Source organism: Symphalangus syndactylus, chromosome 10 (assembly GCF_028878055.3).
Source record: "Symphalangus syndactylus isolate Jambi chromosome 10, NHGRI_mSymSyn1-v2.1_pri, whole genome shotgun sequence".
Lineage (NCBI taxonomy): Eukaryota > Metazoa > Chordata > Mammalia > Primates > Hylobatidae > Symphalangus > Symphalangus syndactylus.
In genome coordinates, this window is record NC_072432.2 from 44,756,105 (window position 1) to 44,774,013 (window position 17,909).

General features: G+C 33.1%; 1 protein-coding gene across 2 annotated transcripts in view; it reads right to left on the reverse strand.

Moving 5' to 3' along the window:
• GRID2 (glutamate ionotropic receptor delta type subunit 2) overlaps positions 1-17,909 on the reverse strand; it is a 1,458,882-nt gene that overhangs the window by 313,386 nt on the left and 1,127,587 nt on the right. For both annotated transcript variants that reach the window (XM_055296994.2, XM_055296993.2), the window contains one exon: positions 6,790-6,987. In XM_055296994.2, coding sequence (XP_055152969.1) covers positions 6,790-6,987 — 198 coding nt within the window. The remainder of the gene's footprint in view (positions 1-6,789; positions 6,988-17,909) is intronic.

A 17,909-nucleotide genomic window follows, 5' to 3' on the forward strand; every position in this document is an offset into this window, starting at 1 on the left:
TCACTATTAATACTTACATGCTAAATATAGTACTTTATCCTAATTTTACAGATTTATAATTTAGTCCACTTATTCTTCCTTTTTTTTCCATTTTCCTGGGTTCTGGCTTTATTCCATTGTTAGATCTATTTTCCTTGGGGAGTAAAATTCTTGTCATATAATTTAGCATTTGATAATCAGTTAGCATGAAGAGATTTAATTTCCAGGTGGGGGAAACGCTCAGGTAAAATTAGGCTGAAGGAACAGGTTATTTTTAAATACAAAACTACCAGTCATGTTCTTTATATAAAATAAATCTTCCATTGTAATAACCATCAAGCTTTTTTCTTCATATAAACCCCAAAGGAATTTTTTAAGTATGTACCTCTCTACATTTATAATTGACATATTAATTTTGCAATCATTTAGAAAATTGTAAAGGGCGCAATTTACAGACAGTACTGATCATTACCTGTTTTCTCTTAAACCCATACATACCATTTTCTACTCTGCTATATACTGTGAGCCTTATAGGGATGGGACTGCAAACCAGATTTCCCAGGCTCCTTTGCCATCTGGCTTCTCAATAATTTCCACCAGAGGGAAACCACTGAAGATATCAGACAGAAAAAGAAAGAGAAGAGGCTTCTGCTTTAAATGGTTATTTCAGTGGCTGCAGCAGCAGTGGCAGTAGGCAATTCTCGATCCCAGCAGCTAGGGCACAGGCAGCAACTTTTTGGTAATTCCAGGTCTGATCAAGGGGCATATGCCTGGCAGATACAATCAACTGACACATCAGTAACACTTGATATCTGTGTTTTACTCTTTTCTTTTTGCTTTTCCAATGTCCTACTCTGTTCATCCTTTGCTCTTTGATTCCTTCTAGCACCTTTGTGATCAACCCACAATATTAAATTCTCCTCTTTTCAAAATTTTAGGAATGGTTTTCATTTTCCTGAGTGGGCGTCGGCACTGACATATGTATATTGTGTTGTAAATACTGATAACTTAAAATAATATTGTCAAGTCACTTTTAAAAATATATCTGTTAGAATCTAAATATCACAGTGATTTGACCTCATGCTTTAATAGGTAGAATATTTATATCATTTTATTTTATGCTTGAACTATATTTATATTCCGTCCCACCCTCACACAATTGTAATTCAAATACAATAGAAATGTGTGTTTGAAAGTCTTTTCTTGATCACCAAAGTATTTTTGCATCAAAAATATGCATACAAATTAAAATTGCAATCCTTATTAAATAACCAGTGACTATAAAGTTTTAGGTATAAAATCTTTTTATCTGAATTGAGTCATGATTCGATTAGTATACAGTCTATGGATTCCGTGTCTATAAAAATGAAATTTTACTACAAATGCAGCTTACAATGTTATGGATAGAGCCTTTAAAAAAATAATTTATACATCCATGGGTCAGTACTAATTATGGTTTAAATGAGGTAGAGTTTAGCATTAAGACTTAATTTCTGCATTTTTTTACTTTATAGAAATCTTTTTCAAACAAATTAATATATGAAAAAGGAAGATTTAGTGTCTATTTCAAAATGTCACTCAACACCTTGAAATTTTTCTGTGCTGAATATACTGGCTTGCCCTTGGAAAGTCTTCTAGTGCCCCTAAATACTCCACTTTAAAAGCTGCTGACTTGAAAGCCAGCCGAAGAAGAAACTATATCATCAAACATCCAACTGTCTCTAATTCAGAGTTATCTTTGTTTTTAATTGTTTTGGTACTTCTATCCTAAACTTGATACACTTTTTATTTCTTATATAAAGTTCTCTGTGGGCCTCTCTTCCCTTCTAAACTAGGAGAAAATAATTTCTCAGTTACATTAACTCACCCTTAAATATTTCTCCTGTACTAGGCAGAAGATATCTCTCATTTATCTGTTTCACATCTTTTGGCCAGATTTGTGTTTTCATAAATTTTAAGAACACATTAATTGCAGAAAATTATAAGAGTAGTGAGGCAGAGAAGGACTTGAGGAGACTTTACTGTATTATTAGTTTTTAAATAGACTCTGTATGTACATCATATCAATCATTTGCTCTCTCTCTCTGACTGCATTTTCCTCTCTTAAAAGTATGTATGTACTGGACCACTGATGTCTGGTTTTAATGAGAAAGCTCTCTAATATGAGATCTAATCACTGTGGAATAATCATATGAATTCAGAGCTCGCTTTCCATCATTTCTTCTTTGACTCTTCTTTAATGTGATGGTTTGTGCATAATCATTATGATATATATATAATTGCACTATGTGAAACATTCTTTTAAGTTTGGTAGCCCCTTAGAAAGGCACACATGAGTTAATCCTGTTAATTTTAAAATTCTTACTGTCTTGTACAGAGATATTCAGTGGCAATATTTATTTAAAATATACTTAGATTCACAAAAGTATGTGTATTATCAGAAGGTATAATAACAATAATAAGCTTGCTTTTCTGGAGCTCCCTCATAACATTTTTATGCCATTTCAATGGTGTAATTTTGCTTTATAGGGGTAAATACACCTCATAAAGTTTGAATATGATGAATTTTATTGGAAAGCTAAATTATTTTATGGTATTTTATTAAAGTATCATTATGTAATTGAATTAACATTTGTAACTGTTAAAAATTAGAACTTACATCTCTACTGATAGCAGTCAGAATACAGTTAAGGGAATGTTGTGTACCTTTAACTTGATAGTCATTTTCTAATGTTGACTGCTCTTTCCTTCTTGAAATGTTATTTTCTGTTGGCATTCATGACAACCCATTTTCTCAATTTTCTTTTAATCTCTCTATCTACTCTCTCTTCTACTACAGAAGTTTTTTCTGCAGGTTTCTTCTCCTTCACCTGCTTAATAGTTTTCCTAAAGCCTAGTCAGAGTGACTAAATATCCTCTTGAACAAAATAAAAACCTAGTTCCAATGAATAATTTTATATTTTTTTTCTGTCTAAAAATCATATGTCAGCTTCTTTAGGCCTCAATTTTTTATTTGCAAAAGGACTCCCTCTAAACTATAAATCATCATACAATAATGACATGCTCTTACATGCAAATAATACAGTGAAATTGATTGTTTATGAAGAACATTCTATTTCTTGTGTATGATTGTTATACGATAAACTTATATTTTCAAAACATAGTATTTGGAAGTGATCTTACCATTAACATACTTGTACTCCTCATTTTTATAGGTGAAAAGGCAAATCTCCAAAATTAAACTAACTAGTGTAAGCACATAAAACAAATTAAAAACAACATCAACATACTAATTTGAATGCTTTTTATGTTTAATTTGCATCTAGCAAGTGAAGTTTATTAGCATAATAACTCATTAAGGATTTTAACCACTATCTATATAGAATAAATTTGTATAATGCCTTTTCTTTACACTAATTTTAACATAATTGCTAATCTGGGTTTAGATCAGGACAGAGCCCTTAGAAACATAAAGGTAGAACACTGAATTTGTGACTTTTAAAAGAATAGATGAAGTGGCACGGTTTTAATAAGAAGGATGAGGACTGATGATTGCCCATTTTCTATTAAAAATAACGATAATAATGCTTTGCAATAAAATTCTATATGTAACTTATGTATTAAATAGACCAAATTCATTAGGATTTTATAGAATATAGAAATAGCTTTATTATTTTCCCTACCACTGCCTTAAGAAACCTTTTATTTCTACTCTTCTCCATTCCTTGCAAACAATTTAGGTTAGATCCTTTACCCTTCTGAGTACTGTAAAGCATTTGAGAAATTATTCCAATTCTAGCAATGATGTACTAGCTTTTATTGGACTAGCCCTATCAGAATAAAAATTGAAAATTCAGGATCAAATTGAAAAAAAAATACAGAAAAGACTGGAGAGCCACCCAAAGCAGGCAGAAACTGCAGGTACCCGTGAAAATAATAACTGCACTGGGTGGAGCCCTCCTTTATAAGGCTTAGTCATTGAGGACCCACTTCAGTTCAGCAGAGATGGGGTGGACAGAGGTCAAATAGAAAGTCAGTCTTATTAACTAACCTGTCAGAGGATAGAGTTTGAATCAGCTAGGGTTGCCAGAAATTGAAAAGGGAAACACAAGAAGGAGGATGCCACAGAGGAGTGAGCCCCAAAATCTGTGTATAAACTTTCTAAAATCCTTAGCTGACCCCTAAGCTGCACATATGTGGGAGAGATCCTAGGAAAATTAGCAAAGAGTAATGGCTAGAAGGATAAACGTGTTAAAGAGGGGATTACAATTGTTGCCTATGACAGGGAAGATACAGATTGAATTTTGAGTTCCTCTAAGTCAGAAGGGCTTGAGGAGAACCACAGGCTTTCCCCCAGAAACTCCAGAAGGCTGTATCTTAGAAATATGTGGATTAGGAAAACCAAGGGATTTGCCCTAGGAACTAAGATTACATCAAATAGACCTGACTTAACAATGTTTAAAGCTAAATATCCACAAATTCAAGAGGAACAGACAGTGATTTAACTATCCACTGAAGCAAAAATCAATCCTTTTCAGAATATACAATTTCAGAGACATAATCACAAGTCTTAACAATGTATCAACCACAAAGTCCAATATATAATCAAATGTAACCAGAAATGTGAGGAACCAGGAAAATGCAATGTATTCTGAGATGATAAGATATTGAAATTTTAGTAAACAAGGACTTTAAAGAAGCCATTATAAATGTGATCATGAACTTTTAAGAAAAGATAGTCATAACTGATAAAAAGATAGGAAATCTCAGCAGAAAAATAAAAATTATTTCAAAAAATTGAAATTCTGGAAAGAAAAAATAAGCAATCTAGAATGAAAAAGCTACTGAAAGGACTTAACAAAAATTTGAAGATGGCAGAATATCAGTAAACTTGAAGGCAGATCAAGACAAATTGTCAAACCTGAAGGTCAGGTAGTAAAAATATCTTAATAAAACAAGCAAGGCCTCAGTGACTTAGGAGACAACATTAAGTGATCTAACTTGAATATTCTCTGAGCCTCAAATCAAGAAGAGAAAGGAAGGAAGGTAAAAAAAAATGAAGAAATAATTCCCTGTATTTACTAAATGTAACCTATCCCAGAAGTTTAGTGAACTCTCAGCATAATAAATGCAAAGAAAATCATATCTAGAACATCATAATTAAATTTCTAAACACCAAAAAATGAAGAGAAAGTTGTAAAATGGCCACTAACACATACAAAAAATATACTACATATAAAGAATCAGGATACAGATGACGGCTAATTTATCATCGGAAATAATATATGGCAAAACTGATAGAATCACAACTTTAAAATGATGAACATTAAAAAACCCTGTAAATTCAGAGTTTGATAACCAGTAAGAATATCATTTTTAAATGAGGGTTAAAAAAGACATTTCAAGGTAAACAAAAGTTGAGAGTGTATGCTACCTATGTAGCCCTGCACTTCAAGACACTCTAAAGAAAGTTCTTCAGGTTGAAGGTAAATTATACCAAATGGGAGCTCAAATACATATAAGGAATAAAGAGCCCCAGATACAGTAGATAAGTGATTATATCCCAGCAACTGTCTTTTTTTTCTTTCTGTGCCTTTAAAAGACAATAAGTATTTAAATAAAAAACCATGATATTTGGTATGAGGTTAATTAAATATGTGACCACAATATCAAAAGGATAGAGTGAATGCAAATAAAATTATATTGCTGAAAGTTTATTACTTTTTATGTGAAGTAGTACAATATTAACTTTAGATAGAATGTGGTAAGTTAAGAAGGCATATTATGACCTTTAGACTAACCACGAACAAAAATACAAAGGGAGACAACTAAAAAGGCAGTAAGAGCAATAAAATCAAATACTGAAATATATTTAATTAACCCCAAGAAAAACAGGAAAAGAAGCAACAGAGAAAAAATAGTATACATATAAACCAAATAGTAAGTTATAAACCTAAACACAACTATTCAATAATTTATGAGGGAAATGTAATAATTATAAATGTCTGTGTGCCTAATAACAGAGCCTCAAAAAACTGAAGCAGCTTCTGACAGGACTAAAGAAAGACATAGAGGTTTTAAACACCTTTCTGAGAATTGAAAGAACAAAGAAAAATATATACGTATGTACAGACCCATCTTGATTAGATTACAAAATGAAATGATTAGTTTCTAAGCAGTGAATGTTTTAATTTTTTCCAATAACATCACATTTTTTAAAAGAAAACAATAGTCCATCCTGGCTAACACGGTGAAACCCCGTCTCTACTAAAAATACAAAAAAATTAGCCAGGCTTGGGGGCGGGCGCCTGTAGGCCAGCTACTCTACTCGGGAGGCTGAGGCAGGAGAATGGCGTGAACCTAGGAGGCGGAGCTTGCAGTGGGCCGAGATCGAGCCAATGCACTCCAGCCTGGAGGACAGAGTGAGACTCTGTCTCAAAAAAAAAAAAAAAAAAAAGTACAAATTGCATGTGTAAGTTACATTGTGATTTCATCACGTATCATATACTCTTTCTGTTTTGGGGGTGTAAGTTGAGCAAAGTAAAGGTCTTCTTCTAAACCCTTTTCTATTACAGGATATATTTTAACATTTAGGTTTATTTTGTCATCTACTTTTCTTTCCACAAAGTTCATAAAATAGTATTGAGTGAGACTTTTGTACTCAACTCCACCACCTAATGCTTAACCAACCTAAATACATCGCACTTATTTTATATGAAATCAGCTTCAAGGTGTTACTGTTGAACCTTTAGGTATGAGACAAATAATTGAACCTTTAAGTATGAGACAAATAAATAAATTAATTCTTACCTTAAAGACAAGTTCTCCTACCAAGCCATTCCATGTCCCATCTTCTTGTGGGCTTCCGTATTTGTGATCCGGTGCTACATAAATTTCATAGTTAAAACCCAGGTAGTTAGATAAGGCATCCAAAACATCAATGGAGAAGCCCTGGTATTTCTTCGGCTTACCCAAGACATTTTCAGAGACCATCACAAAAGGTTCTTCCTACATGGAAATAAGAGAAATTGCCGATGTCAATCTATAGTGCTCCCTAAAAGCAAAGATTAATTCTTTAAAAGAGTTTTGATTAAATCTAAAAATTGCTTTATACTTTGAAAGAATCAACTCAGGAATATAACTTATGCATTATTAAAGCATCATATTATTTAACAATGCTTAATCATTCAATTTCTTATCATCTCCCTTTTAATTATTACCATATCAAAAATTAGATAAAAGTAACTAAAAAACTTAGGGTCCATGAATTTATTTTCCCTGTCCTCGGAGGACCAATCTGAGATTCCTCAATAATAAAACATTCAACAAACTATAAATTTATCATATCTATTCTCAGGAATTTATTGTTTGTAAACCATGTACATTACATCCAATAAAATTTTAGCAGCTATAATCTACATAAAACTATCTGGAAAGATAAAAAAATTCTAAGAACATATAATTTAGCTGAAATTAATAATATCGCATTTACTGGGAGTTATTCATTAAGTAATTTTGTGACTTTGATATAAACACACATTTCATTGGAAAAATAGCTTCTTTATGACTGATATGAGAAATTCACTTACCTTTTCAATAAACTGTCTAATTTAGTAAATTTAGCAAACAGATTTCTGCTTCCACCTCTTTTATCTTTTCCCATTTTTGTCTTTTTAAAGCTAACAAATAGACCCCTTTCACTTTTGAGAACACCTGGTGTTAAGAAAGCTTGATTGATTTGAAACATACTGGCAGACTACAGAAAATTAGATAATCTATTCCTTAATTTTCTACATTTGTTCAGAAATCTTTCAGCAACAGTAATATTTACAGATAACCATTCATGGTGTATGTAGTCCATCCAGCCCTCTGGCCAGGCTAAAATTTCTCCTTGTATATAAGCCAGAATATCCAAAGGTTTTTTTTTTTTTTTTTTTTGAATCATTTTTCCTCAGAGATTCACAAAATAGCCTTCATAATGCTTTCATTTTGGCTTTTATTCAAAGACACTATAAGTAGCTTACAAAATCACTGCACCTATTATAGGAATATTGTCAACTATAATATACAATTTTCTCCCTAAAATTTGCTATGAGATAAATTTTGTAATTGTTCAGGGTCAAAGAGCTTCATTTGCCTCAGTAGTGCCTTTTTCAAAATGATAAAAAACAATGTAACCAATTATTGAGGTATTTCTTTTCATTTTGGATATTCAGAAAATCAGTACTAAGTTTGATGTTCATCTATAACTATGTTGATATTGTGGTATTTGTAACATTTCTTTAATCTTGGTTATCTAAGGTACTTACATTTTCTAATTTTGAAAACATATTTTAGTTTCACTGTTTATATGTTATCTTAGAGCAAAATGAACTAGTAAATGGACAGTTAGTAGAGTAGCTTAACTGCTAGTTGTCCTCCAGAGGAGTTCTCTTCTTCTCTAATTATATTTTTTTATATTTTACCACTATGGAGAATAAAGACAATCTGTAGTCCTACTTCAGGCAAAGTGGCTTGCTTCATGGCCATGTGACTAATTCTGCTCAATGTGATGTAAGCAGGGTGGTTTGTGCAACATTTCTTTTTCTTTCTGCTACCTGAAAACTAGAAAGAACATACAATGGCTGGTGCTCTGGTAACTATCTGAGACTACACACAGCAGAGAAAGGAGAGAAGTCTATGTCCCTGACACCTAAAATGCTGTACAATACTTGGGCCAACTCGCCAAGGCTCTAGAATGTAAGAAAGAAAGAAATATCCCAGCACTTTGGGAGACCGAGGTGGCGGATCACGAGGTCAGGAGATCAAGACCATCCTGGCTAACATGGTGAAACCCCGTCTCTACTAAAAATACAAAAAAGTAGCTGGGTGTGGTGGTGGGCGCCTGTAGTCCCAGCTACTCGGGAGGCTGCAGCCGGAGAATGGCATGAACCCAGGGGGCGGAGCTTGCAGTGAGCCGAGATCGTGCCACTGCACTCCAGCCTGGGCAACAGAGCGAGTCTGTGTCTTAAATAAATAAATAAATAAATTTCCATATTTTTTGTTAAGGTACCAATTTTTTCCTATTATAGTAATATTTGATGTTATTGAAGATTGAAGATCAATAGATCGGTAGATGAGAGGTTTTCAGAATGAATCAGATTTCTAACAATACTGACTTGTTTAAATGACATCATAATACAAGCGAAAAGTGAACAAGCAAACCTTTAATATTATTGGTAAAATACAACACATCTTGATATTCCAAATATTCATATATTTAAAGTACATAATAAAACTTTAGAAAATTGGCAGAATTTGCTACATCTCATTTGGTTGTTTGGACAACATATAGAGCCAGCCAATGACTAAACCTTGTACAAATATACTAAAGTTGCTCCTGAGGTGATTAGAATCAGAATGGATTAAAGGAATTTCAAAATAAAGATCAAATTCACAGACCATGTAAATAAGATCATAAAGTTCTATAATTAATATAGCCTTTAATGCTTGTATTGTGATATATGATGGCAACAGAAAGCATGTACTGATTTTCTTATATGCAACTCATTCATTTCTAGATTTTGAACATCTATCAATCAGCAAACTAATTGTAAGAGGATTCATGGAAGATATTACTTGACTGGCTCTTCTATCAATATTTGGAAGTCATATGCATTCTTTATTTTTCAGGACCTTCAAAACCAAAAAAATCGGCTATGTTTACCAGTAATTTAATCACCAGGAAGTTGAATAACACTCTTGGATGTGATACTTAAAAAATTATGAATTATTACATAGGTAAATGATAGATGTGGCAGAAATACTGTCCCAATGTATACGTTGCTAAAAACTATTATTAATTCTTTTTCATTTTTAACTCATAACTATCTAGACCAATTATTTAGTGTGCTAAACGGTTATATTTTCTTCATATGTTAAATTTCTTTCTTGAAATGACTTTAATTCTACCTTTTAAGTAAATATCTAGGCAAACAGATCCCTTGCACAAGTCTGTTGTCAAAATCTGTTCCTAGCAATGTCACCTATTATTGGTTAAATATACAGAATAGAAATGGCTATACTAAGGGGACTTTCAAAATGAATTACTGATGAACATACCTTTTAAATTTTATGCCCTAAATAAACTTTTATTGCATCCTATCATTCTTCATCTGGATCAATGTTTTTAAAGCTTTATTTTTAAGCTCTGTTACAGATTTGGACCATTACTCATAAATTCTAGCTCAGACTAGTACTCTGTGAGTACAACCAGCCAATATATTCGACAGGTAAACATAGCAAAAGAAATTTGGTTGAAGCTCTGGGACCTATAATAGAAAAGATACTTGTTCCTTCTCTGCAGTAATACTTAGCTTGTTTTGATCACTTTTATCTATGCACCTATCTCTAAAATTTATTCACTCATTGATTTATCCATTTAACATTCACTGAGCAGCTAGCTACTGCATCAAGGTACTACACTCAATATAGTGAGAGATATGGTATTAAGTCATGGATATTACTCTCAAAATAATGATACCCTATTAGTGGGGCATGTACTCAATCACGGTGCTCAAAGAAAAAATATAAAGGAAGCATCATAATCCATCTTAATTGAAGCTTACCTCCTTGAAGCTCTATTTTTTTTTCCACCTATGGATTAAAATCCAGGACTGCATAGTTTAATCTCAAATTTTAACACAATTTACGGTAGTATACTGATAGAGCCTCCAGATTCCTGACAGAGAAAAACACAATCCTCTCTAGAAAAAGGTAACATTACTTTAGGTATAACATGATTCCTTCAAATAACTTTTTGAATATGATGTCCAAACAAAAATCAAAGAAATGTGGTGAAAAGAAATATTAAATTGGTGTAAAAGTAATTGTGGTGTTTGCCATTAAAAGTAATGGCAGAAACCTCAGTTACTTTTGCAACAGCATAATAATTCTTCAAAAATAGAACCTGCAGAAAAAACAAGGAACAAAAATTGATCTCTCAAGAATTTAGATATTAGAATTTTCAGATGCATATTAGAAATATTACGTTAATTGTGTTTGAAGAAATGAAGGGCAATTTTTTTTCATTGGCAGGAAACTGGAAACACAAAAAGGTGTTGTTACACAGTTGAAAAAGAACTAAACAAATTTGAGAATTAGAAAAGACAATTACCAAAGTTAACATATGACTGGGTCGTTAATAGATTAGAAACAGATGAAGAAAGAATTCACAAATTGCAATAGGTCAGAATTAATATCCAGGGTGAAAGAAGAATAAACAAGAGGATAGAAAATCCCAAAGCAAGAATAAATAGACGAGGAACAGAAAGTGAGGTAGTCTGATAATCCCAAGTACTGTCAAGCATATAAAGAAATAGAAGTGCTCCTATTTCTAGAAGTCGAAATAGAAGTGGGAGTGAGTAGCATTCACTCCTGCTCAATATATAAATTTACAACCATTTTGAAAAATATTTTGACTTGTCTAGTAGCGCACAGAGCTACTTATATACAAGTTAATATTACTTGGTTTTAAGTATTACATCGATATTTATCTAGTATGAAGATATGCATGGCTATGTCCTAGAAATTCCACTCCTTGGGTATGAATACAAAAGAATACTGGGCACCAAACTATATGTCCAAGAATGTTCATAGCACCCTTGTCTGTAATAGCTCAAATGCAGAAACAATCTAAAAATTCAAATGCCCATCGACATGGAAAAGATAAATATATTGTGGTACATTGATGCAGTGGAATACTAAACAGCTTAAAATGGAAGTTAACTGAAGCCGTACCCTAATATGAATAAATGTTTAAGAGAATAATTTGAGTGAAAAAAGCAATAGCCAAAGAAAAGAGATTTTTATTCCATTTACATAACATTCAAAAATGGGTAAATTGACTATATTATTTAAGAATTCACATGTAGCTGGAGACAATCTAAAGAAAATAGACAAAGTGATCATCTTTGGGTGGTTAGCCTCTGGGATGTTGGGAAGGGTCTGATCAGAAAGATGCACGGGGAGGTGGTTTCTGTGGTAATGACAATGGTCTGCTTTTTGCTCTGGGTAGTGGTTTCCGGATGTTACTTTACTATTTATTAATTAATGTTTCATGCTTTTTTCTGTATACACGTTATATTGCAATATCAAATAAAGATAAAAATACGTTCACTGCGAACAGATAATGGAGGGCAACGAAGCCATATTAAAGTGTCTGCTATTTACTTGACAGGGAATTGAAGCTTTTGTGGAAGGGAAATAGGATAGCAAGAAAGTAATTTTAAGAGTAGAGTGTAGAATGGATTATTGCAGGAGAGAGGATTAGGGGTCCTTTGCAACAGCCCAGATGACAAGAGATTATGGCTTGTGCCCATTTAACATATATTTTCAAAGTGTAAGTAGATGGCTTTGAGTCTTCCTTTATAGGGACAGAAGGGAAAAAAATAAATGATAAAATCCTGTCATTAAAATTCATTTTCCAGCAATTAGTTTCAAAGAGTATTAATAGGACTTGAGTCTAAATTGGTGAAAACCTGTCTGCCTATTAAATGAAAACAAATTGCAGATTATGACTTGCTGATCATTTGCATGACAGATGCTCTAAGCACAAGCCTCAGCAACTGGAACAAACGAAGCTTTCAGAGAATGTCTGTGGTTTATCAATCTAAGTGCATTAGCATGAGGATCCACAGACCTGCTTATAGAAAAGGGTGTTTCAGTGGCTGATAATTTTCATATTAGCAAGGATTTATTCACATCACTTGTTGGGTTATTAGATAATAACTTCATGATTCTGAATCTGTATTCAGTCACTTAAAAAATCTCACGATAAATGCTTAGTTGATTTACAACACTGTTTGCAACTTGCAGATTCTGCAGTTAATTCCTATATTTTAATAACTATGTAATATTGTTTACTAGTGATGGCGTTGGAAAAAAGCATCTGACATTTTTGACAGGTACAAGCTACAAGCTCTACTGCCAAGGCTTTACTGAGAACTGTTTAGAGGTTTTAATATGCACGACTACAGAATGCCAGGAAGGCCAAAACTAAGAATGAGTCACTGGAAATTCTTTATAATTCTGCTCACATATGTAGCTCAAAGACATTAAATAAAAAAGAGAATATTTCTTAATGGCTTGTTTAAAATATTTTTTCCCCAAAACATACTCCTGGCTGAAGCAAACAATAGCTGTCTTTATGCATGGTGTGAGCTTATATTTTGCTCAAGGATGACACATTCCATTTTGATAGATGCAGAATTAATGGCCACCATTCTTCTTGGAAAAACCTCATTATTTTTTATAGAGTATATGTGAGTATTAGAAATGTTCACAAGTTAGGAAGGCCAATGATATGGAATTTGTTAAAAGGAGATATCAAGACACCAGAATAGAAAAACAAAACAAGGAACAGCAGGAGAGGAAGAAACAATCTAGGTGTTGTAAAGAAAACTAGTATCTGAGTTTCATGGAGAGAAGAAAAGCAGATCATTGGGATATGCAATGAAAACATTTTTAAAAAGAGGGATTGCAGGAAGATTTTATGAAGGAGCAAATGTTTAGAAATAATACATTAAACTTAGATTTTAAACTTTCCTTAAAAGTTTTTACCAGACAATAAGATACAATTATAAATGATAAAAGTAAATAAAAATACTTAGTCATCCTAACTTCTTAAATCCCTACATCTTCTATATTATCTTACATATCATTTCTATTTCTATTCTGTAAGCAATTATTTAAATACAAATATTTTAAATTGAGCATAAAGTTAAAGCTATTATGCAAGATGATTGATTTTTAAAATAAAATATTTGATTTTAGACATTGCTTTCAACTAATGAAATAGTCACATCTTAGTGACTTAAAGGCTAAGTGGAGAGTGGACAAGACAATTTTTTTTTGTACAAAAGAATTTGAAAGCAGCGTAAGTTGCTGTAACTGGGAATACAAGGTCACCAAACACATTAGGCAATTACAATAATCCTAAGTACCCTAGTTCTCATTTGTTGGCTCTCCCTGACATTCATTTGAAAATACATTTTGGAGACTAAGATTTTATGAACCACATGATCAACCTTTAGGAACTGAAAAATACCAAACTCTCGGACTATGATTTGAATATGAGTGCTGGATAATATTTTTTGTTGCTTGTTAGGTCCAAGTTTTCATTATATTAGCAAATTTGACACAAGTGAATCTTACATGTGTCTATCCACATGCATGAGTAAATTATATTCTATAAATATTTGTTGAAAGTTTTCTAGGTACAGAGTACTTTGCAAGTGCAGTGATCTTAAAGAAAGCTATCAAGAAATACATTCGAGATATAACATATTGCAGCTGTAAGCAATGACTGGCTGTACCAAATGAGAGAAGTCTGCAACTATTAAACGGAAGAATTTGGCAACATTTGACTTCAGAATGGTAATGATATTTACAAACACTGGAGTTGATGAATTATATTTCTGTTAAAATATTAAAAAAATAGTAATGTTAATAAATGTCAACTGAAGCTTATGATATGACATTATCTGGATATAGAGGCATTTAATAAATGTAAACTAAAGCTAATTAAATATTGGAATGTAGCAGAAAGCCACACAAATATTAAAAATAAAAACCATATAAAACTTGAAAATGTTTTAGGATTAGTGGCATTTCTATCCAAAATAATATTACTTATAGGGAAATGGCAGAAATTCAGATATTTATTCAGTCATTCAAAAGAGTGCTAATGCCAGGCACACACTAAGAATACAGCAGTGAACAAAACAAACAACAAACGAACATTTCTATTCTTCTAGACCTACATTCTAGTGGGAGTGACAGACAACAAACAAAAAAGGAAATATATATATATAATGTCAGGTGGTGATAGGTGCTGTGAAGAGAAATTAAACAAATAATAAGAAGAAGGCATATGTGAGAAATGATAGTACCTTCAATTAGAAAGCATCTCTGTAGAAGGAGCATTCAGACAGAAGAAAGAGTAAGTACAAATACAGCAGTTAAGAGTCTCTGACTTGTTTAAGAGACAGAAGAGACACTAGTGTGGCTGGGACCAAGGAAGCTAGAGCCAGATATTAGGAAATATCTGAGAGGCAATGTATTTGGATGGGGCAGAGCTTCACTAGAGTCTTTAGGCCACTATAATGATGTCAGCTGTTACTTTGACTGAGCTAGGAAGCCAGATGGGCTCTGAGCAGAGGAGAGACGTGATCAGATATATTTTCACAGTTTACTAGACAGTTGACAGTTACTATTGACAATAGACTGGAAGAGGCAAGTGAAGAAGCTGGGAGAAAAATTAGGAGTCTTTTGCAATAAATCAGAAGTGACTTAGCAGTAAAATGGATTTAATAAGACATAATTGGATTCTGGGTAATTTTTGAAGGTAGAGCTGATGAAATTTGTTGATATATTGGATGTGAGGTTATAAGAACTTAGTGAGAAGTGATGCAACACCATCTCATACTTCCTAGAGGTGCTCAGTGGAGGCATTAGTCTTTGGAAGAGTATTAACTTCTGGGACTATCCTTGACTTTTTTTATTTTGAGTATGTGTCATAATAATTCTATTAGATGAACTAAAGCTTTCAGTCAATAGACTAAAGTCCTCAAGGTGAATGTTCAATATGGAACCAAAGACAGTATTCTGTTAAAAACCTGCAGCACTGAATACAAAATTAATACACATTCAAATTTAATGAGGAAAGCATTAAAATGTATACTTTCTTTTTTATCCCTACATAATTGTGACTTAGAATTATTTTGAAGAGAAATATTATTTATGAGAAGAAAAAATAATAATTAAAGTCATAATCTTTAAAGCTTAAATTTTAAAAGGACAAAGTTTAACAGCAACCATTGAGGGTGAATTATTTATTGTTTTGCTCTCTTAACATAACTTTGGGGAATACAAATTAAAATAACAAGAACTATTTAATTTATTGCTTATCTGACTGGCAAGGATAAAAATGAATGTTAATGTTTATCAGCAAGCATGTGAGAAAGTAGGCTTTCTTATGCACTACTTATGTGAATTAAAATTAGTAAAAGTTTTCCAGAAAACAAACTCACAATAAAAAAGTGAAAGCCTCAACCCCATATAGAAGTGGGCAAAGGATATGAACAGATACTTCTAAAAAGAAAACATATATGTGACCAATAAACATATGAAAAGAAGCTCAACATCACTGATCATTAGAGAAATGCGAATCAAAACCACAATGAGATATTATCTCACACCAGTCAGAATGGTGATTACTAAAATGTGGCACATATACACCATGGAATACTATGCAGCCATAAAAAATGATGAGTTCATGTCCTTTGTAGGGACATGGATGAAACTGGAAATCATCATTCTCAGTAAACTATCACAAGGACAGAAAACCAAACATCGCATGTTCTCACTCATAGGTGGGAATTGAACAATGAGAACACATGGACACAGGAAGAGGAACATCACACTCCAGGGACTGATGTGGGGTTGGGGGAGGGGGGAGGGATAGCATTAGGAGATATACCTAATATAAATGACGAGTTAATGGGTGCAGCACACCAACATGGCACATGTATACATATGTAACAAACCTGCACATTGTGCACATGTACCCTAAAACTTAAAGTATAATAATAATAAAACTAAATTAAAAAAAAACCTAGATGACAGGTTGATAGGTGCAGCAAACTACCATGGCACATGTATACCTATGTAACAAACCTGCACATTCTATACATGTATCCTGGAACTTAAAGTAAAATAAAATAAAAAGAAAAATAAAAGGGAAAGGCTGTAAATTTTTTATATTATCTCATCTAATAATTGTACATCTAAGTAATCATAAATGAGCATAAATGTGCACAAGTATATATTTTTAAAATGTTCATTGCAAGTTATCTAGGAAGAAGTTGAAAACAACCTAAATACGCTACAATCAGGGATGGATTTTGTTTTGCTTTAAGATATGGGTCTTGTTATGTTGCCCAGGTTGAAGTGCAGTGGCACAATCACGGCTCATTACATCCTCAACCTCCTGGGCTCAAGCAATCCTGCTTCAAACTCTTGAGTAGCTGGGAATACAGGCACACACTACTATGCCTGGTATTTTTTTTTTTTTTGAGATGGGTCTTTCTATGCTGCCCAGGCTTGTCTCAAAGTCTTGGCCTCAAGTGATCCCCAAATGCTGGAGTTACAGGCATGAGCCACAGAACCCAGCCTGGGACTTTTTTTTTTTTTTAAGTCTATCTGTATGACACAGCACAGCACGTTGGGCTGTCAACTTCAGTGTCTCAATGCCCCGTCACATAATTATCTACAAAGAGTTGGACTATAGGTCATTTTTTAAAAAACCAAGAATAGCATTTTGAAGTTCAGGATTGGTTTGTTTTTTTCTTTTTTCTTTTTAATAGAGAGATGCAAAACTATCTCTGTAAAGACATTAATTTGCATTTCAACATAGTTCAGGGAATGAGAAATAAAACTGTCAACAGTTAGAAGGCTGGGAATTATATACAACCCTAGATAAATTAATAGACATTTGAGGCAGCTGTAGAAATTATTCACTAAGTGGCTGAAAAAACTATTGATCACATCTGTTAAAAACATCTATTCACAGCTGGTCGCGGTGGCTCATGCCTGTAATCCTGGCACTTTGGGAGGCCGAGGTGGGCAGATCACGAGGTCAGGAGTTCAAGACCAGCCTGGACAACATAGTGAAATCCATCTCTACTAAAAATACAAAAATTAGCCAGGTGTAGTGGCATGCACCTGTAGTCCCAGCTAATCTGGAGGCTGAGGCGGGAGAATCGCTGGAACCTGGGAGGCGGAGGTTGCAGTGAGCTGAGACCAGGGCATTGCACTCCAGCCTATGTGACAGAGTGACAGAGTGAGACTCCATCTCAAAAAAAAAAAAACTATTCAATTAAAAATACTCA